Source organism: Aspergillus welwitschiae, assembly GCF_003344945.1.
Source record: "Aspergillus welwitschiae strain CBS 139.54b unplaced genomic scaffold BDQ94scaffold_3, whole genome shotgun sequence".
NCBI classification, from domain to species: Eukaryota; Fungi; Ascomycota; class Eurotiomycetes; order Eurotiales; family Aspergillaceae; genus Aspergillus; species Aspergillus welwitschiae.
The window spans coordinates 103646-122361 of record NW_020798697.1 but is presented as its reverse complement, the minus strand read 5'-3'; the positions used below and the strand labels follow the sequence as shown (position 1 = coordinate 122361).

The 18716-nt window shown below is 51.3% G+C and overlaps 8 protein-coding genes across 8 annotated transcripts; 3 read left to right on the top strand and 5 right to left on the bottom strand.

The window, feature by feature from the left end:
- Positions 1-73: 73 nt before the first annotated feature.
- Positions 74-1960, top strand: BDQ94DRAFT_70157 (gluconeogenesis factor YvcK family protein). Its single transcript, XM_026776349.1, has 2 exons — positions 74-403; positions 458-1960. The coding sequence occupies exons 1-2, from the start codon at positions 202-204 to the stop codon at positions 1783-1785; spliced, it is 1530 nt and encodes a 509-aa protein (XP_026630830.1). The 5' UTR covers positions 74-201; the 3' UTR covers positions 1786-1960.
- Positions 1961-2134: 174 nt separating this feature from the next.
- On the bottom strand, positions 2135-5595 carry BDQ94DRAFT_166068 (DNA-directed DNA polymerase gamma MIP1; the record flags this gene model as incomplete). The annotated part of the gene is made up of 2 exons (XM_026770461.1): positions 2135-5364; positions 5418-5595. The coding sequence occupies 2 exons, from the start codon at positions 5593-5595 to the stop codon at positions 2135-2137; spliced, it is 3408 nt and encodes a 1135-aa protein (XP_026630829.1).
- A 281-nt stretch (positions 5596-5876) lies between these two features.
- Positions 5877-7288, top strand: BDQ94DRAFT_135051 (uncharacterized protein). Its single transcript, XM_026764588.1, has 2 exons — positions 5877-6470; positions 6520-7288. Exons 1-2 carry the CDS (start codon positions 6110-6112, stop codon positions 6723-6725), a joined length of 567 nt encoding a protein of 188 aa, XP_026630828.1. The 5' UTR covers positions 5877-6109; the 3' UTR covers positions 6726-7288.
- Positions 7289-7435: 147 nt separating this feature from the next.
- Positions 7436-9830, top strand: BDQ94DRAFT_135050 (putative CorA family metal ion transporter). Its single transcript, XM_026764587.1, has 5 exons — positions 7436-9253; positions 9305-9378; positions 9426-9478; positions 9526-9579; positions 9628-9830. Exons 1-5 carry the CDS (start codon positions 7639-7641, stop codon positions 9728-9730), a joined length of 1899 nt encoding a protein of 632 aa, XP_026630827.1. The 5' UTR covers positions 7436-7638; the 3' UTR covers positions 9731-9830.
- Positions 9831-9943: 113 nt separating this feature from the next.
- BDQ94DRAFT_181265 (putative transcription factor) lies at positions 9944-12299 on the bottom strand. Its single transcript, XM_026773852.1, has 4 exons — positions 11617-12299; positions 11524-11555; positions 10167-11457; positions 9944-10110 (listed from the first exon to the last, which is right to left on the bottom strand). Exons 1-4 carry the CDS (start codon positions 12284-12286, stop codon positions 9980-9982), a joined length of 2124 nt encoding a protein of 707 aa, XP_026630826.1. The 5' UTR covers positions 12287-12299; the 3' UTR covers positions 9944-9979.
- Positions 12300-12628: 329 nt separating this feature from the next.
- Positions 12629-14845, bottom strand: BDQ94DRAFT_70135 (uncharacterized protein). The gene is made up of 3 exons (XM_026776348.1): positions 14414-14845; positions 13119-14327; positions 12629-13057 (listed from the first exon to the last, which is right to left on the bottom strand). Exons 1-3 carry the CDS (start codon positions 14586-14588, stop codon positions 12891-12893), a joined length of 1551 nt encoding a protein of 516 aa, XP_026630825.1. The 5' UTR covers positions 14589-14845; the 3' UTR covers positions 12629-12890.
- A 315-nt stretch (positions 14846-15160) lies between these two features.
- BDQ94DRAFT_70109 (putative GTP binding protein (GTPBP1)) lies at positions 15161-17515 on the bottom strand. The gene is made up of 3 exons (XM_026776347.1): positions 17248-17515; positions 15670-17188; positions 15161-15614 (listed from the first exon to the last, which is right to left on the bottom strand). Exons 1-3 carry the CDS (start codon positions 17299-17301, stop codon positions 15313-15315), a joined length of 1875 nt encoding a protein of 624 aa, XP_026630824.1. The 5' UTR covers positions 17302-17515; the 3' UTR covers positions 15161-15312.
- Positions 17516-18099: 584 nt separating this feature from the next.
- On the bottom strand, positions 18100-18618 carry BDQ94DRAFT_166061 (U4/U6-U5 snRNP complex subunit LSM3; the record flags this gene model as incomplete). The annotated part of the gene is made up of 4 exons (XM_026770460.1): positions 18100-18134; positions 18198-18234; positions 18334-18426; positions 18493-18618. The coding sequence occupies 4 exons, from the start codon at positions 18616-18618 to the stop codon at positions 18100-18102; spliced, it is 291 nt and encodes a 96-aa protein (XP_026630823.1).
- Positions 18619-18716: the final 98 nt, after the last annotated feature.

The following is an 18716-nucleotide window of genomic DNA, read 5'->3' as shown; positions in this document are numbered from 1 at the left end:
GTTAATCTGCGGGGCCGTGGCGATAAGCCAAACTTCAAGGGACTTACCGCATTCAGTCACCTGCCCTGCAATCCTCGAGTGTCTCGTGCTACATTCCCAGATTAAGGGACCTCAAGGCATCCGTGGCTTCTTCGCACAAGCATGTAGCTACTAGTAAGCTAGTCTACATCTCTCAATCTGTTTCCTAGTACTATCATCCCCATGTCGTCTACCTCTGCACCTAACCGGGGCCTGGTGGTCTTCTCCGGAGGCAGTGCTGCGAATAACCTCGTTGACGTGTTCAATGCCGTGCGCGGGAGCAAACACTGCTCCCTTAGCTATATCATCCCCATCAGCGACAATGGAGGCTCCTCATCCGAGTTGATCCGCATCTTTGGTGGCCCTGGTATTGGAGACGTGCGCAGTGAGTCATATACCAACTTCCACCCTCTCTCACATCTCTAACCAAACCAACCAGGTCGCCTAGTCCGACTGATCCCTGAATCGCCTCCCAACTCTGAACGAGCAGCCATCAAAGCTCTCTTTAACCACCGGCTCCCAGCCGACCCCAGTCTCGCTCACGCAGAGTGGCACTCCATCGTAGATGGCACCTCCATCCTCTGGGCCGCCATCACTCCAGCCAAACGGGAACTTATCCGTTCCTTCTTCAACCTCCTGAACCTGGAGATCCTGAAGCGTGCCCGACCCCCAACTTCTACCTTCGAATTCACCTCTGCCAGCGTGGGCAATCTATTTCTCACCGGAGCCCGCCTTTTCAGCGGTAGCTTCGAAAGCGCCATCTACCTCCTAGGCAGCATCGGCGGCGTACCCTGGGACCTCGTCCGGGTCATCCCAGCCATCAATTCCAACTTCTCACACCACATCTCCGCCTCTCTGGCCAACGGAACCGTCATTGTAGGTCAAAACAGCATCTCACATCCCTGCGAAGCTATCCCTCTTCGCTCTCCTCGGCCTCTCCTCGCCGACGGCACAGAAAACTCTCCCCACCACCCTTCATCAACACCGACGCCACTCTACTTCGAAGACGACGACCACCCCCCAGGCTTCCTCCCCACTCTCCGCCACAAGAACATCTCCTTCAGCAAATCAGACACCCAGGACCTCCCCTCCCGCATCTCCCGCATCTGGTACATCAATCCCTACGGCCAGGAAATCCAACCCCCGGCTAACCCCCGCGTCATTGAATCCCTCCATGACGCCCAAGCTATCATATATAGCATTGGATCTTTGTACACCTCCATCATCCCATCTATTATTCTTCGTGGCGTCGGCCAAGCCATCGCTACCGGTCCAGCGAGGCATAAGATCCTCATCTTGAACGGGTCCCTCGATCGCGAGACAGGACCGTCTCATGAGCCGTTTACGGCGGCGGACTTTGTAGAGGCTATTACGAGGGCTGGGGAGGAGAGTCGGGGTAGGGGGCCTTTGAATTTGGACCCTTCTGCTGGCGCTGGTGTTGTGGAAGATGGAGACAAGAGAAAGGAGGATGAGCGACTCCCGTATTCGGCGTACGTTACGCATGTTCTGCATCTGGATGGACCGGGTACTCCCCGCGTCGATAAGGATCGGCTTGCTGAGATGGGTATCGAGACGTTGCGGCTGTATGGGAGGAAGATTGTTGGCGCTGCTGGAGAGGATGTGGCTCTTGGGATGCGGTATGATTCGACGGCGTTGGTGCAGGCGCTGGAGGTGGTGTTGGGAAAGAAGGGAGATGCTATGTTGAGGGGGAAGGATAGGAGTGGGATGAGTCGGAGGAATACGCTGGATCCGGGGAGGAGGGATTAGAAAAGAAGTAGAATAGAGCAGATCAGACACCCTTTTGAATTTGACAGAACCGAGCTACAGCGATTACTGTTATATTGTGATTGCTTGTATATTTACATTGCCTGTTTTGACACATCGTCATTAACACAACCATAGAGAAGACACCTGAATTACTCTGACATAGATGATAGATGATAGTCCGTGAATCCGCTGGACGCCGCCCAATGCTTCACGAACGGTTTTCGACATAATACAACTCGTAGAAGAAGATCCAAAACATGGGATAAAAAGGAAAGGCCATGCCGTTCTCAAAGAACGATGGAGTCGATCAATATATACAGTAAAATGATGAAGGGGGTGGGAGGTAGCACTAAGCTCGGGCAGACGGTCTTGGCTTCCAGTTCTGACGGTTAAAGCTCACCTGGGGAGACCGGCTCCCTTGGGGAAGGCTTTTAAAGTCTGGGTAGAGACTGGGTCCAATGTCCATCAGAATGGCCTTTTGTGGTTCCGCTGCCACCGAGCCATAGGGTTTTGCACGATTGCTAGGCAAACGCGCGTTTGGTGGCGCCAGTGTGGACTTTTGTTTAGTGAGCTCTTTGATGATTTCGCGGAGTTCGTTGTCGTCCTTCGAGATCTGAGCGCGGATGAAGGCCGGGTGAGAAGTTTGAAGTGCGGACATGACTGACGGTCGTGGCGTGTACTCGTACTGCTGGGGGTTGGGTGGCGAATTGGGGATGATGGCAGGGTCAAGGTATGCCTTTTCGTTCTTGTCCAAAAGCTGCGCAACGTCAAGACTCTCGCCGTGGGGAATCTTGTGCGGGTGGGATGGGGTCACGCAGTCCATATCAACCTCCTTCCGCAGGACGTGGTCAATGTCCACAGCTGAGAAGTAGGCGCAGGACTGAGGAAGGTCGTTTATTCCGACTTGCTGAGAGAACATCGCGCGGGTCCACACGTTGGCAACCTGCAAAGCCAGCGCAGCTCGATACTTGTCTTCGTCTTTAACTAGGTATCTGATTTCGTCGTGGACAGTGATTGCTAGACGAGCGGCGATGTTGAAGCGACGAATGAGGTAGTCCATCGCGACAATTAAGAGATGGAGGTAATCAACGCCAGACGACTGAATGGCCCAGTTGATTCTTGATGTCATGAAGCTTCCCTTGTTGATGAAGCGCCGCATCAGCGCTTCAGTAATTCCGGCCCCTAAAGTGGGTGTTCTGGGCCTCTCTTGCTCAGCGAATTCTTCCAGTTTGTTGAAGACGAACGACTCGGTTCCGCCCCGCCAGAAAGGGCCTTCACAAAGTATACGACGAGTCGTACGGGTACCCTTCGTCTCTTTATATAATTTTGTTGCAACCTCCTGGGTCTGCCTTTCCGACATGGACGGATTGAACTGACGCAGCAAAGTAGCGGCGAACTTGACGCCAGCTCCATAGATGCGTCCATAGTTGAACACCTTGGCGTCGTTACGTGAGATACCCAGGATCTGGGCAGTGCGTGAGTGCATATCCGTCCCCGCTGCCTTGGACCCTTCCAGTGTCATGAAACCAATGGCGTTACCGCCGTGAATTTGGAATTGAGCGTCTCCAACAAGACTGGCAATCCATAGCTCCTGAGAGTCGACATCTGCGCCGACAAAAGAGTAGCCAGGTGGAGCTTTGATCATAGCCTTGAGCTCAGACCCGACACGGTTCCCTTTTGCATTACTGGCTGTAAGCCATGTGTTTTCCACCGCTCTTCGAGTGATGGTTCCCATAGGGATGATCTGTGGCAAAATGAACCCGAGCCGGTGGTCTGTCTTACCGCTCGATGTCAGGCCTCGCACTTCGTCCTCGTAGACTACCATTTGACCCATGATACGGTCACGGGCACTGATCCAGTAAGAGCAGGATGCATTCATCTCTAGCGCCTCCTTGGCGAGGGCGTACTGGGATGAGAGCGTTCCACGTTCAAAGTACTGCATGTACCCTTTCGCCAGAGGATTTGTGCACCGCGCTTGAGGCCCATCTTTGTGCGGAAGCTTGAAGTAAACGTGTTTTCTGTCATTCTGCAATTCGGGGTTCTTCTCCTCGGACATGTCACACAGAACGACAGGCTGGTTCTCATAATTCTTGACAAGCTCGCGCGGGACTTTGAAAGTCCACCCATACTTATCGGACCATGTCAAAGGGTAACCGTCCCACGACAGTTTGAGAAGTATAGGCGCGATACGAGTACGCACAGATAAGCTGATGTCCGATGTGTTGGTGGCAAACAGATCTTTATACCACTTCGGCATACCCGGCTTCTTCTGCCTGGCAGCTGGTCGCGGAGGGTCGCCTTTCTTCTTTCCTTTGACCATCTTCACCTCCTGGCCAGACCAGTCCAACTGCCGCAGCCAGGGATCGTTCATGTAGATGTCCGGAGAGTCTTTGACCTTCAGAGCTTCCTCACAAAGTTCGATCATTTTCCGTTGAACATCCTCAAGGCGCTGGTGATAGGTCGCTTCCGCATTGGCGATGTACTCCTTCCATGTCTCGTTCACTGGCAAGATGACGGAAGAAAGATGTCGAAGGGCGCCAAAGCTGACAGGGTGCGGACAGACTTCAAGGAAGTTAGGGAAAACCTTCTTGTACACTCGATGGGTAATGGCAACATCTGCTGCACAATAATCAAGCAGTTCCTCCAACTTCCCCAGGATTCCATTCCTGTCAAGTTCACCGAAATAGTCACGTTGCGCCTTATCGATCGTAACATCACAATGAAACTTGGCCACGTCGCGAAGCGAATTCACCGAGCTCCTCCCTACCCAGAGTTCTTCTTCCTCATCACTGAGCATCTTACTTTCTAGTATGGCTGCCAGCTCAACTGAATTACTCTCACTTGCAATCTTATTTCTCAAATCCCTATTCTTCTTGTGTCGCATCCAGGTAGGCCTCTGTTGTGAACACATACCATTCACAGCCACGTGAAGCGACATGGTATCGAGAAAGAAGTTGCAAGACTGAGTCATATCATACTCCTCGAGAACACGAGCGCGATCATAACCAATATTATGGCCCACGACAATTCGTGGCTTTGATGGGTCTCCGAGGGGAATGAGCTGGACTTCGTTTTCTGATTCTCCTAACAACCAAGGCGATATCCAAGCATACCAAGCTGTAGGACTGACAGCGCAAGCCATAACAGCAAAAGAATGCTCCTTGTACATGACTTCAGTGTCGAATGTCAACATGGACTCGTTCGGTGCATCAACCGCTTCCCACGAGCCGTCGCTGTTGTACTTTGTCCACCCACTGCGTTTTATCCATTTGCGCGGCTTCTCCGGTGAGTTTGCCATAGTGTATTGTTTGGAATAGGCGAGATATGGCTCTGACGCATCCATACCCAGTTTGTAGAAATGCTCATCAAGTGATTGCCCTTGAAGGGCGGGCATGTCAAAGGCGATGGGATCCGCGGCATCTTGTGACTTTCCGAGTAAATCGTGCCTTGACAGATGTTCTTTTGACAAAGCGACTAAGTTGGGATCTGGCGGTTCCGTCTTCTGAAGAAATACTTGGGAGTAGACATGGTCGCTTAATTGTTGGACTCCAATCTCGTTGAATCTAGCGGAAGCGGGGACTGCGAAATCAGTATATAGGGCTTTCGCATCTCTAAACAGCCGAGCCACCCACCTGCAAGAGATTGCCGTTTAGGTGTCTCCTCAGTAGAACACGCTGCAGACTGCGTCGCAAGATACCTTGCTAGCAATGATGTAGATTGTGGCCGTACGATGCGTGGCGAGCGCAATCTCTGCGAACAAAAGCGTAGGACATCCCTACGACAGGGAGTGCAGGGATGACCCCAAAGCATTTTCTTCATAGATATAGAATAATAATTAACCCCATGACATGGTAACGTAGGCCTCGCAGCATTGGCTGCGTGATGATGAATGCGACGAGAGGGACGCCGGCTTTCCAGGAGGGCTCGTACTTTCTTTCCTATCGCGGAATAATCCCAGCGTCATGATTGAAGATTCCCGGATTATCCTCCCTCCGGATGTTGGTCACCGCCTACTACAATGGGCAGCCGAGTGTTATCGGGCATCGATAAGCCGCCAACTATTTCTCCGATCGCCTTGCCTCCCCTCGTCACTCTAACTTCACTTCTCGCTTACCTGCGCTGCGATCTTGCTCAGTGCTGTCTGGGAGATGAAGCGGCAAGATTTACCTGCTGAGGTACAGGATTGACTGAGTTCTTGACATTGAACCGCCACCGCGGATCGCTTCTTAACGCCTGGCTGCCCCTGCGGAGTTTACGCCCGTTCCCTCACTAATCGCCCTTCCCGACAGTACAGATCCAACCGATTCGCAAGGCGCTGATTAGAATGGATAGCGCATCTCCCAGGCGTCGGGCTTCAGTTGCTCGTCATCTTTCCCTAGAACCCTCACCCTCCGCTCCTCGTCGGCTATCCCACGGAAGCATAGACGCACTAGAAACCTCTGGCCACCAAAGGAAGCGCCGTCGGACCAGTCATCCTGAGCGACAGGAGGATGCGCCCCCGGATGCAGTCGATCTTACAACCACCGAGGACATGGACCCTGTGTCGAGGACGCAAGCCAAACAACGAGCAGACGTTATCCTCGCACAGCAGTCCCTAGATCATAACAAAGGGGAGTCTGTTCTACTTGCATACAAGTGTCCCGTCTGCATGGACACCCCGGTTGATGCTACTAGTACTGCATGTGGTAAGTTTTATGCTGCGATATCGCAGGCTACCTAGCTGACTCGATCAAGGGCATCTTTTCTGCCACAAGTGTATTATCGATACCTTGAAGTTCAGCGAAGAACAGCGGTCGGATATGTCTGGGAAAGGCCCCCGGGGCACTTGCCCTGTGTGCAGAAAGTATCTCTCGCGCAACGACTTGCCCGGTCCAAAGAGGAACCTCGTACCTCTACAGATCAAACTAACTACTCGAAAGAGGAGAGAGACTGCGCAATGAGCAGTCATCGCTAATATCAGTCAACGATCGTTCCACTCAGCAACTCCTAACTCGCTTTTGGAGCATCATGGGTAACAAACGGGAAAACAAATGACTTCAAGAGATGGAAGTGAAACATGGCTGCCAATTAATTTCTTGCATCATGGTTAAGGGGCCAGTCATCTCTATTGTTGAAGGGCCTTACTCTTATGGAAAATCCATGAAGGGAGAACACCGGTGACTCCAGCTTCGTGGAATCTAAAAACCTTGGTGTGAACCTGTAAAAAGGGGACCAGGGCCAAAGTTCGCCCTGTCACGGCGAAAATCAGCTTACTCGACGACATCGGTACAGCGAATGTCTTCCTTTAAGCGTTCTCAGCATACTCTAGCATACTGTGGGGGGTTGGGAAGATAGATTCTTGGGGAGAGGCCCGGAGAATACCACGGCTCTTGCATAGACTAATAACGTCGCGCCCCGGCTTTAATAAATAAGCTTACAGAAGCCAAGACTGATCGTGCAGTAGTAGCTTGTCCATCCACTAATGAAATGAAGACTTTAACAACTCCCTGTTTTATTGTCTATTCCCTCCCTGTTTAAGCCGCGTTCTTGCTACTTTACTATCTGTCGATCTCTAGAATGCGGATTTCTGCCGGTGGAACAATTGGGTCCGTGTGGCGACGTCATACCCCCGCGAAGGGGAATCACGGTTTCGCGCTCTTTCCATCTTAGCCATTTTTCCCTTTTGCTCTCCCTCTCCTATCTAAAAAGCTTATATCCACTAGACTTTACCAGCTCTGTGTTTGCTTCAGTCTCACCTCTGTGACTCAGTATGGCATATGTCAATGCTTGCGAGTGCCGTTCATTGCTGGCACCGATCCACCCTTACTGAGTGCCCCTACAACACCCACCAGCAGCATTGACCACATTGCAAGGATGAGCATCTACTCGCAAGATCATGCGCAATCGGCAGCGGGGCTGCAGTCGTCTCAGGACATAGCTGATATCGAGGCAAATCCGCGCACCCCCAATCCGCCCATATCCCCAACTACTAAGGTGCCGCCTTCGCCTCCCCCTGAAACTTTCACCACGGCCGCTAGGCTCAACTCCCGTGAAACTGTCCGAAACCGACTTCGACGCTCCACCACCGCTCGCTCATACTATCGCGAAGATGGCGCGCACGATCCGAATTGGCAGCCCGGCACGGAGCCAGGCATCGATCCAAGCCAGCCGCTTCCTGCTTATAGCACGGAATGGATGGCCTCAACACCCACAGAGCTACACGGGACAAGTGAAATTACCGTTGTGGACTTTTCGCAAAATGAAATGAGGCAATATGTTCTGGACAATGATACCCTTGAACCGTTTCTTGCGCGGGAGAGAGAGCCTTGGGTACAATGCAGATGGATCAACGTCAACGGACTTAGTTGGGATGCCATTAGAATCTTGGGTAACGAAAAAGGTCTGCATAGGCTTGCGGTTGAGGATCTAATCAACGCAACAAACCGCACAAAAGTCGACTGGTACTCCGATCATGCATATATCGTGCTGAAACTCCAGAAACTGATAAAACTCAAAGATGACGACAGTGATTCTGAGGATGAGGAAAATGAAAATACACACTGGACGAATGAGCGCAAAAGTTCTGCAAGCAGTATATCTCTGAGAAGGCCTACTAAAAGAACACTAGTGTTGGAAGCATTGAAGGATCTTTTCCGGCCCAAAACCCGCGAGGACAGTCCCGATGAAAGATACCCAGCGAAAGATGCCCCCTCAGGTAAGGGGAGGTCTACTTCGAAGGCATCTAATCTTGATGATGGTTCTAACGTTAGGTTCACACCCCGGAGCATTCAACGTTACCGCGGTGGCCCGAACGAGGACCGGATAGCCTTCATGGAGCGCCATGCTATACTGGCGGCAAAGGGACTGTGTGTTACTCTGGAACAGGTCTCAATTTTCCTACATGCGGATAATACGGTGACTTCATTCTTTGAAACGAGTGCCGATGATATTGAAGGTCCAATCGTCCGACGTCTCAGTACCCCGGAGACGATGTTGCGCCAATCATGTGATGCTAGTATGGTTGTGCAAGCCATTCTCGATGCTATTATAGACTTGGCCATACCGGTGACCACAGCTTACCAAGACGCTATTGGCGACCTTGAGCTCGAGGTACTGACAGATCCAGACGTGGATCAGTCCAAAAGCCTGTACGTCCTCACTTCGGAAATAGCAATCCTCCGAAACTGCATGCAACCAATCGCAACTGTCATTAATGCCCTTCGTGACCACCGATCCGACCCTGTACATACTCCTGGCTTGGGAGTGTTGAGGAATGTCGGAACCGCAACCCCGACAAATGATTGGAGTCCATACATTGGAACGGCGACCCCAAACCTGAAAAGCCTGAGCGGATCGAGCGTTTCCATCAGTCCAATGTGTCATACATACCTGGGAGATGCGCTAGACCATTGTATAACTATTGTGGAGGGATATGATCAAATGAGAAGGGCTGCTGACAATATGATCGACCTGATATTCAATACAATCGGTGAGTTCAATCTCTGCCACCGAAAATTCATCTGAAGCTTACAGTATCTAGGCGCATATCAGAATGAGAGTATGAAGCAACTCACCATTGTGACATGCTTCTATCTTCCACTTACATTCCTAACGGTGCGTGTTCTTTCGCTTGCATAAGATGCTCATCTGACTGTAAACAGGGCTACTTTGGCATGAACTTCACCTCCTTCGCTGGCATAGAACATAGCGATGCGTATGTCTCTCTATCCACCCTGTAGCAATGGCTGACTCAAACTGCAGATACTTTTGGATGATTGCGGTTCCTTTTGTGTTCGTCACAACCATTTTCTTAATGTAAGTCCTACTTTGGCGTCAGACGGCAGCACCACTAACCCTCCACAGGCGCGACAAGCTGCAGCGTTACTTGGTGTTGCTTGCCCAGAAACGACTGATCACCAGCTCTAGGAGGAGCAGACGAAGGAAGAGAGCCACCGAGAGGACATAAACTTCTTATCCTCGGTTGACAATTATGCGTGTAGATCATGGGTAGATAATATTGTATACAGCCACCTAGAGATAGTAATTGCTATACATACTTACTAGCATCTTACAGACTGCGGGAGTGTTTATAAGGATATTACCAGACCGACAACGTAGCCACAAACATGGTTTACCTACACACAGTGTCACCTGCAATAATCAAACGAATATCAATTATCATCACTTCATATCCCCATACTATACCTGTATGTCTTCAGCGGGAATAAGTATCAAAATTGTCCACACCCGGCCATTGCATCTGCAACCAATCATCCATAGAGAACGCATAGTCCACTCCTACACAGTCTTCTTCCACCATCAAAGATGGCATCACACATTCTTCGCCTAGTCACCACATTACTCATTAGCCAACAAACATAACTCACAGTCACCCAACTTACCCTCATCTACACCCATACTCTGACCCGCATCCAACTCTGCCGCCAAATCACCATCACCAGCACTCAAACAGCCATGAGCACCATCCCCTTCAACGCCACGCTCCCCCACCCGCGCAAGAGTAAGACTAAAAACCTCAGCGGCCCTCGCCGCCTCGCACGAAGTCGCCGTCGAGCCACGACGCATCCAGATAGTCCTAGCCGTTCGAAGGGCAGCCAGCACCTCCTCTATCCTCCTAAGAGGCTTACCCCGATGCACCAACGAGCATAGAATCATCGTCGCCGTTAGGAATAGATGCGTCATGCTTGATGTAATCCGCCAGTGCATGTCGTGTAATTGGCCCCCTCTGCAGGTCTCCTCGTCGAGAATGTGCTGTATGCGTAGGGCGCCGAGTGATGCGTCGATACAGGCGGTGCGGGAGTACGTGAACCTATCACCTTCTGGGTTTGATTCACGCGAAGGGATAGTTCCTAAGTTGAGGAACCGGCGATGAAGCATGATCTGGCCTTTGTATAGGAGGTGTTCGAGGAATAGTCGGGACATGATCACCTGTGGGGAATCGGTCATGCTCGCCTGTAGGGATTTGAAGCGGAGCGGGGGAGGGATGGTGGAAACGGCGTCGTGGAGTTTCTTGTCTGCTTGCATTACTTCTGCGTAACTTGCTGGTTTGACTGCGTCTGCTAGGTTGGATATAGTGCCTAGGGCTATGAGTATGCGTCTCCGCGCGATGAGCTCTAATGTAGTGGTGTGTTCTGTTTCTGGTCGGCTGGGGGGTAGTGCAGTTAGGGATTGGCTTAAGTCTGTGTCGAATAAGTTTCGCGGTTCTGCGGTATCCCATTTCCAGTCGGAGATCATTCGCGGCATGCCCATTTGGCTGGATAGGAGGGTATCGCTTGTTAGTACGGTTGTCCATAGTCGACGGCGCATTTCGCCCTGCAATGGAGTGAGACTGGGAAAGTGGCTGGGATCGCGATGATAGCCCATTCGCATTGCGAGGTTGACTTCGAGCCCGAGCAGGAACCAGATGTTGCGGTCCGCGTCGGGGTTGATTCCGAACTCGATGTATACGTAGTGGACTAGGGTCTCGAGTACGTAGGGGCCAGGCTTGGTGTACTCGCCCATGACGAGGCACTGGGCAACCTTTTTGCGGTAGAGTTCGAGTTGGAGGGTTTTTTGCTCGTCTTCTGCGCTGTCGGTCACGTCCGAGGCCATTACGGCTAGGCAGATCATGCTGAAGAGAAGGCCAACCCAGATGATTGGCATGCTTGTGGAGTCGGACCAAAAGACTTTGTACTATGGAGTGGTCAGTAAGGATTGTAAGGAATCGTTGCTGGTTTCACTCAAAATGTATCAGCTTGCCTCTTGAAGAAAGCTAGGTCCATGAACCGCAGCTAATCATCCGAAGTCAGTGATACTGTCATCGGAGCAGGAAAAAGACTTAAGGTGTCTCACCAGAAGCGACAAGATCAAGATAATTAAAATACTTCGAGATATAGCGGTCAACAGCAGCCTTGGGTGGCAGTGCGGCGATGATCTCAGCCCTTGAGGAAGCCCGTTCACATCCGTAGAGCAACAACGCATGTCGAAAGTGGGGTGGTTTCCCACTCGTGTCATCGATAGATTCGGCCATCCTGACTTGTTCCTCGCGATCACATTGCGCCTTCAAGTCGGCAATGCTGTCCAGAATGGCCGCCCAGTGTTCACCGGCTACATACTGAAGCTCGGAATCGGTGATCTGCATGCTGCCACAATCTGACTGTGTATCTACTACACCACCACAAGGTACTTGTCGAACACTGCTGTTGGGAGTGGTATCTGAGGTAGTAAGCTGTCGAGCCTCGTCATTGTGGATTCCATCGGGCATTAAGGACTTAACGAGACGCTCCAAGTGAACCAGCCGGTCATGAAGTCCAGCTGCTGCTCCAACGGGCGTAGGATGCAATAGGGATGCTGGTGGTTTTTGGGTCAGGTAGACGCATGAGTGACCGCGTGCGACACAGCTGGTACATGGCTGTAGTCGATCGCATCGAGACTTGCGCTGGCGGCATGCGATGCACGAAAGTTGAGGTTTGTCACGTCGTCGACGAGGTTTAGAAGCTGGAGTCCCGGAAGATGAGGACATTGGGCCAAGTTATGACTGGTGAAGCCGACAAAATTATGTTCATGATGGGAGTCGGCGCGGCCTTAATACTACAACAACTAGCAATAGAAGGACCCGGCACTATCTTAGTTGCAGGAAGCAGCCCAATCGGAGGAGCATCGCATATACGAGGACGCCCTCCGATTAGCCAGGAATAGGTGAACCCACATATTATGAGAATCCTCTACTAAGTATCTAGTGTAGCATGGTAGTGATGCAATACTAGGTCACGTAAGTAGCTCTGGAGACACTGCAAGTCATAATCTGGGTCCATGAAGCTTCTTGACTACTGCCAGCACTAGGTCCAGTTATAGCTATAAAATTGTCGAATTACCAAATTTCATTTGTTCCCAGGATATCAATACTTTCGCAGAAAAGAGTAAATTACATTTATTTTCCCTCCTGAAAGTGTATTCCAGACTTGATGAGGAACATAAACATTAAATCAACCTCAAACATTACCGCGCCGACCGTGGCCAATTCCCGAACTATTAATAATACATGATCATAACTTGTGGAACCGTGAAATCATTCAATCTCGAAATGTAAACCGATTAACGGAATGATATCATATTAGCCACCTCATTTATGCCTTCGTGCCGTTGCCGTTGCCGTTGTTGTGATGAAGAACCTTGGAGACTTTCTCCTTCAGCTGAGTAATGGGACCGTGATGCTGGTGACCGTTTTCCTTTGCCTTAGTTTTTTGTGCTGCTGCCGCTCCTCCTTCGTTGGAACTCTTGCTAGTGTCGGGACCTAATATATGGTTAGTCAAACCCAAAAGTCTTATTAGAGGACAGAACAGTGCTATACTAACCTGATGGTTTCGAGCGGCTGTACCCACGATCCAGGCGCTTCTCAAATTCGTAGGGTTCCCGCGCCGGGGTCTTAGGACCTTTCAGCGCTTCCTCGCTAACTTTGGTATTCCTGGGAAGCTTGTCTCCAGTGCCATCTGCACTATCTTTGCCTTTCTCTTGGGAATCAGAACCACCTTGGTCGGTCTCTCCCATACCGCTGCCTTTCTGAGTAGAGCCAACCACATCGCCGGTCTCATCTTGTGTTGACTTGTCATGGTAAACTCGAGATTCTTTGTTCTGCACCTGGCTCCTTGCGTTCACTGCATCTACTCCACTGGGAGTGGAGTCAGTTGCTGATGAGGTTGACTTGGCTGCGGACAATTTTTCTTGTTGGGCATCCCGTGCCTTCATGTTGTCATTGGCGTTCTGTTTTCCGATGGAGCCTCCGGCGACTGCTGAGCTAGGAGATGCCGTGTCCTTCTGCAATGAGCGGGTTCCAGCGTTGTCGTCTGTGACGCTCTGAGTAGCTCCTTGACCGACGTTGCTCTTGGTTCCTTGTCCCATGACGCCACCAGCAACACCTCCAGTGGCCGTTGTACTACCGTATTCATTGTCTTTCTGCATAGACTTGGCTGCGTTATCTGGCATTTGCTGAGCAAATTGTCCAGCGCTGGAGGTTCGTTGGTACGCTGTTCCCTTGTTAATCGATGAAGGCACGTTTACTCGATCTCGTGCATCCACTCCATCCTGAGCCGCCTGGCCAGAAGGGGCATAGGCGCCAGTAGGGCCAGAAATGTTTGATTTGCCTAAGACTCCCTGATCCCTGGCCGTGGAGGTATTGTCACGAACAGCAGTGGTATCCCGGACTCCTTGGCCAGAGTAGGCATACGCACCACTAGTGGCCGAGGACGAGCCCGCGGTCTCTCTGCCTTTTTGGGTGTACTGGCTTCCCATACCGGAGGTTTGGCTTCCCTGACCGTAGGTGGAGGCCTGGGTTCGCTGCTCAGGAACAGCTGCCTGAGACTGCCACTGTTTATTACCAGAGGTAGCACCTCTTGTGGGGTAGTTCATCTGCTGGCCTTGGTATGGCTCACTGACGAAAACATTTTTGGGCCCGAAGTCGGCATTGCTGGGTGACTTGGGGTTGCGGGCGTGGTCAGCATCGGTAGACGCAAGTGATTCAGGGATGACGGCGGTGTTTTCCTTTGTCCTAGGAGCGCCAGGTTGTTCTAGTCAGAATGGAATTAGCTTCAATTTCTCAATCAATAGTTCGTGATTTTTCGGGAGATGTATGGGCGGTTGATGAGGCTCTTACCGTCACGGTTTCCGGCGTCATAGGGGTCCGTCGCAGTTCCTCTGCCTTGGATTCCAGAGAGAGGCTCGTCGCCATGCTGCTGGCTGGCAAATTGGTCATCTGGGGTTTGATTGGGATGGATCTCGCTCCATAGAGCATTTGAGGCGTTGTTAAAAGTTCGGTTTATAGTCTCCATGTCGATGTGCTAGGTCGAGAAAATTGAATGGTAATATGATGAAATGTAAGTCTAAGCTACTTCAAAAAGCGCTGGACGCCTCGTTTATCAATGGTTGGAGGCGACGATCAAAGAAGCTTGTGTCGTCAGAGCTGTGGGCGGGGTTTCGAAAAGGCTGGTTAATCTGCGGGATGCGGTTTTTCTAGAAAGGCAAGAGAACAGCAGCATATTATAGTACGTCAGTGGCACGAGGCGAGAGTAGCGCAAACAGACAAGCATTAAGGAGCGCATTGGCAGCCATTGACTGTAGATCGCTGAACCCGCGATGTCATCACCCCATCCCGTGACGTCAGGGGACGTCACCTGTCACGTGGGTAGCTCTGGACCGACCAACTGGCAGCGACAATGCAAGAGGAAGAGGAGCAAAGCCAAAGTCAATTAGAATTCTATGGACGAAGAGAGACCCTTAGGGGCAGCACAATTGGAACGGTGACTCGTAGATACTTAGAGCTTCCCTCAGCAACGCCACGCCACCACACAAAGCACACCAAAAGCAAGCAAATAACGAAATGCAATATGAATTGTTCACAGTAAGAATGTGATCCCCTACGACAAATATCAGCGCCAAATCTGGATCATCATGGCCTTTGCGCAGAAAAACCTGCGAGTGTCTCGTGGCCGAATATGAACGCCTCTGTCAATCCCAAACTATGTCTCCTTCGGGTAAGAGAGCCACGGAACCCCGTCACACCTGTTTGCTCGTCTCCGCGGCATTCTTCGCCTCCGGGTTCAAAGGCTGTTTGGGATCGTATCCCACACTCTTGACAACCCCTAGTCCCTTGGTCTTTCCCTCCCGGAAAAGCACTCGATCTCCGGGGGCCAAAAATTCGGGACGCTGAACAAACCTGAACGCAACCAACGCACGGTCACCGCCCCGAATGAAGGGACGATCAATGTCAATGACGGAGCAGGTTTGGCTTACTGCGCCGACATGCAGCATTGCTTGATACCGAGGCTTAATCGTAGTAGCGTGAGATATGATTAGGACTAACCAATGTCAGTTCAACAGAATGAGTAGGAAGAGAACAACTGGTAGACGCACCCTCAGCAACGAACTCCCTGTAGACTTTGGGAGGCTGATCCAACTTCTTGAGAACTACCATGCCTTTACGGACTTCCTTCCGTCGGACGCGCTTCAAGGCGAAAGAGCCTGACTGGCCTGCAAAACAAGCGTTGACCTGGATCCGCTTGCGCTCGATGGACTTGATCGTGGTAGTCGTAAATTGACCAAGAGAGTCAGGGCCAACCAAAACAGTATCGCCAGCGTGTATCACACCCGACTTGGCCACCCCAGAGACAACTGTACCCACATGAGGTACGGAGAACGTATCATTGATGAGGAATTCGAATGGAGCATTCACGTTGTAATGGCCGCGGTGAGGAAGGATATTCAGGAACGTCCGAACAAGGTCCAGGTTCTCTCCAGTGACGTTGGACACCTGGAAGATCGGGCAAATTCGCTGGCTCACGAACTGTGTCGCCGTGTTGATGGTTTCTTCCATGTCCTTTACGAAAATGGGAATTTTGCGAGAGCCAGGCGACTTGAGAAGTTTGCTGAGCTGGGAAAGGGTCTCTTCTAGAATCTGCGGTGGACAGATATCAATCTTGGTGACAATTACCATGACTGGCACGTGTAAAGCCACAGCGATACCCAGGTGTTCTTTGCTCATGCCAATGAGGCCATTGTTGGCCGCGACCATGAGTAAACAATAGTTGGGGCTGCTGCTCAGCATGCCGAAAACCGTAGTCCGCAGGTACCGTTCATGCCCAGCAAGATCGGAGAAGGATATTACTTTGGCGGAACGCCTTCCTATTTCTTCCCAAGACATCTTCCGCCCATGAGCGCTGCTTACAATGTCACCACGGCTGTCGAAACCCATTATCTCCATCCCTACCGAGCTGGTCCGGCCGCTCTCGATTTCGTGCTTGTGGCGGAACAGGTTGAGTCGAGCCTTTCCTCGGCCATCATCCAAGTTTCCTTTGACTAACACACCTAGCATGGTACTCTTACCTGCGTCAACATTGCCAACAACTGCCATGCGGATCTCAGCCATCTCCTCCACGGTACCCGCGGGCTGTCGGATCAAGAGCTTGCCCCAAGAGCCTTTGATTCGCTCGTGCTTGACGCGCCATTCCTCAGGCCCGCCGACATTGTAGGTAACAAGGATTCGACAGTGGGCAGGAAGGGTTTCCGCCGCTTCCCGCAAGCGCTGCAAGGCTGTATTCCACTGACTGAGATCAAAGGACATGGACTCCCCGCCATCCTCAAGACCCAGGTCGAAGAGAGTCTCACCATGTCCTTCGTCAATGCGGGTTTGTAGAATGTTTGCGAGTATTTGGAGGTCATGGTCTGGCTGTTCACCAGTGCCCAAGAGCAACTCCTTCAACTTGATTGATTTCGGAGCATCCGAGAGATCCAGCTGGTCGAGAATATCCAGTTCGGCATGGTCTTCATTTACTGGAGCTGCGCTGGCTGTTTCGTAGCCGCTGTCACTAGGTAAATACTGGGCCGATCGCTGGGCCTGTTGCTTTTCAGCGTACTCGGCGAACTCGCTGAGGGCCTAAGTGTTGGCTACGTGTTAGCGGGAATGCCAGATTGCTTCGCGGGGGGGATGCACACAATCTCGCCTCTCCGCCGTTCTTCCAACGAGGGCTTAGGTCCAGCCGTCCGCATTCTGGTGGCTAAATTGGTCGATTATCAAGATAGTGGCAAAAGAAATAAAATTATGGAGAAAAGGCACGTTATCAATCTGCGATATGATGCGTCACTCGGTCGGGTGGAAGATGGATCGCCGCTGGCGCACTCAGACACGTATTCGTGTTATCATAATTCCACGTGTGAAAGACGAGATCAGGTCGAGAGTAATGATAAGCAAAACAGGTTAACAATATACTGAGGGGTCTGGAGCAAAATAATAGGGTGAATGAGAGGGCGGATTGTGAATGAGATTCTAGCAGGGAAGATGAGACAGTAAGTGTCGGGGAGGGAACCGGGGAAGCTTTATCGATAGGAAAGTGCGAGTCATCGCCGCCTCGTGTGGCCCCCAAGCGGTTTATTGAGTCATACGGCTCAGCACAGTCATTTTCTCCATGCAGCTAAGCTATGCTGAGATGGCTGTCTTGTTACTGCCACAGTAGCCAATTCCCATTAAGTGTTTTAGGCCAGGTTGCAAACCAGAAACCCTGGTCGCTGCTGTTGGTTTCCTCGCTACATATGCCAGAATGGCATGATGCCATGTACCACACGCCGTACACCTTCCTAATACCCCTCTATATCTGAAACAAGAACATTTGCAGGTCCAAGCATGACCGAGTACGTGAATACATTAAAAGGTAAAATGGTATAGCCTGGAAACCCTGTAACATCGCCTGGTGTTTTCGTGGTCTCGTATTTCGTAGCTTGGGTGAAAGATGGCCCCAACAATATCCGACGTGATCCGTCTTCCTACTAGTTGTTATTACCTCCCAAATCTTATGCCTGAGGCGAAATCAGAACGACGGAGTCTCCTATTACGAAAGGTCAGTATGACAAGCCCCGGGCTCTACCGGGAACGGCATCACAAAACGCACCTCGAACGAAGAGCATCTCTTCTTGCTTCTTGATGGTCTAAAGACGATCATTCTGCGTTAGCCCAGCACCGCACTAATATAGCCTCCCCCCTAACTGGTTGTACTATAACCGAGGTAGATGGATAGAGCGACGTACTCGGAGGGTCTCTTGCTCGTTCTCGTCTTCCTCCACCACGTAGATGGTCTCCTCAACATCTCCTAGCACCAGGTTGCAATGGCTATCGTATGCCTACCACAGACCATATGTCAGTAAAACGCCACGTAGTCAGAAGTCGGAGGTCGGCGTAAAACTCACATGGAGACGACCCTTGAGCTCGCGATCGCCGCGCAGCTTGACAAAGACGATTTCATCGAGCGACAGGCGCACCAGATCTAAGGGTTCGGAGACGGACGATGTGCCCGCATCCTCGGTGTCGGCCATGTCGAGGTCGAGAGGGTGGAAAAGGAGAGACTGGAGCGTGAAGCTAAGCGAACGAAAGGAAGGGGGGAGGGATCCAAGCTGCAGCGTGCACAGCAGAC

Coding starts and splice junctions, on each gene's coding strand:
- BDQ94DRAFT_70157 (XM_026776349.1), top strand. CDS start 202: ATGTCGTCTACCTCTGCACCTAACCGGGGCCTGGTGGTCTTCTCCGGA. Junction 404..457: donor TGGTATTGGAGACGTGCGCA/GTGAGTCATATA, acceptor CAAACCAACCAG/GTCGCCTAGTCCGACTGATC.
- BDQ94DRAFT_135051 (XM_026764588.1), top strand. CDS start 6,110: ATGGATAGCGCATCTCCCAGGCGTCGGGCTTCAGTTGCTCGTCATCTT. Junction 6,471..6,519: donor TGCTACTAGTACTGCATGTG/GTAAGTTTTATG, acceptor GACTCGATCAAG/GGCATCTTTTCTGCCACAAG.
- BDQ94DRAFT_135050 (XM_026764587.1), top strand. CDS start 7,639: ATGAGCATCTACTCGCAAGATCATGCGCAATCGGCAGCGGGGCTGCAG. Junction 9,254..9,304: donor CCTGATATTCAATACAATCG/GTGAGTTCAATC, acceptor TACAGTATCTAG/GCGCATATCAGAATGAGAGT. Junction 9,580..9,627: donor GTCACAACCATTTTCTTAAT/GTAAGTCCTACT, acceptor AACCCTCCACAG/GCGCGACAAGCTGCAGCGTT.
- BDQ94DRAFT_181265 (XM_026773852.1), bottom strand. CDS start 12,286: ATGTCCTCATCTTCCGGGACTCCAGCTTCTAAACCTCGTCGACGACGT. Junction 11,458..11,523: donor GACCTAGCTTTCTTCAAGAG/GCAAGCTGATAC, acceptor ACCACTCCATAG/TACAAAGTCTTTTGGTCCGA. Junction 10,111..10,166: donor GAGTATGGGTGTAGATGAGG/GTAAGTTGGGTG, acceptor TGTGGTGACTAG/GCGAAGAATGTGTGATGCCA.
- BDQ94DRAFT_70135 (XM_026776348.1), bottom strand. CDS start 14,588: ATGGAGACTATAAACCGAACTTTTAACAACGCCTCAAATGCTCTATGG. Junction 14,328..14,413: donor TGACGCCGGAAACCGTGACG/GTAAGAGCCTCA, acceptor CATTCTGACTAG/AACAACCTGGCGCTCCTAGG. Junction 13,058..13,118: donor CAGCCGCTCGAAACCATCAG/GTTAGTATAGCA, acceptor ACCATATATTAG/GTCCCGACACTAGCAAGAGT.
- BDQ94DRAFT_70109 (XM_026776347.1), bottom strand. CDS start 17,301: ATGCGGACGGCTGGACCTAAGCCCTCGTTGGAAGAACGGCGGAGAGGC. Junction 17,189..17,247: donor AACGGCGGAGAGGCGAGATT/GTGTGCATCCCC, acceptor GCCAACACTTAG/GCCCTCAGCGAGTTCGCCGA. Junction 15,615..15,669: donor CAGGGAGTTCGTTGCTGAGG/GTGCGTCTACCA, acceptor GACATTGGTTAG/TCCTAATCATATCTCACGCT.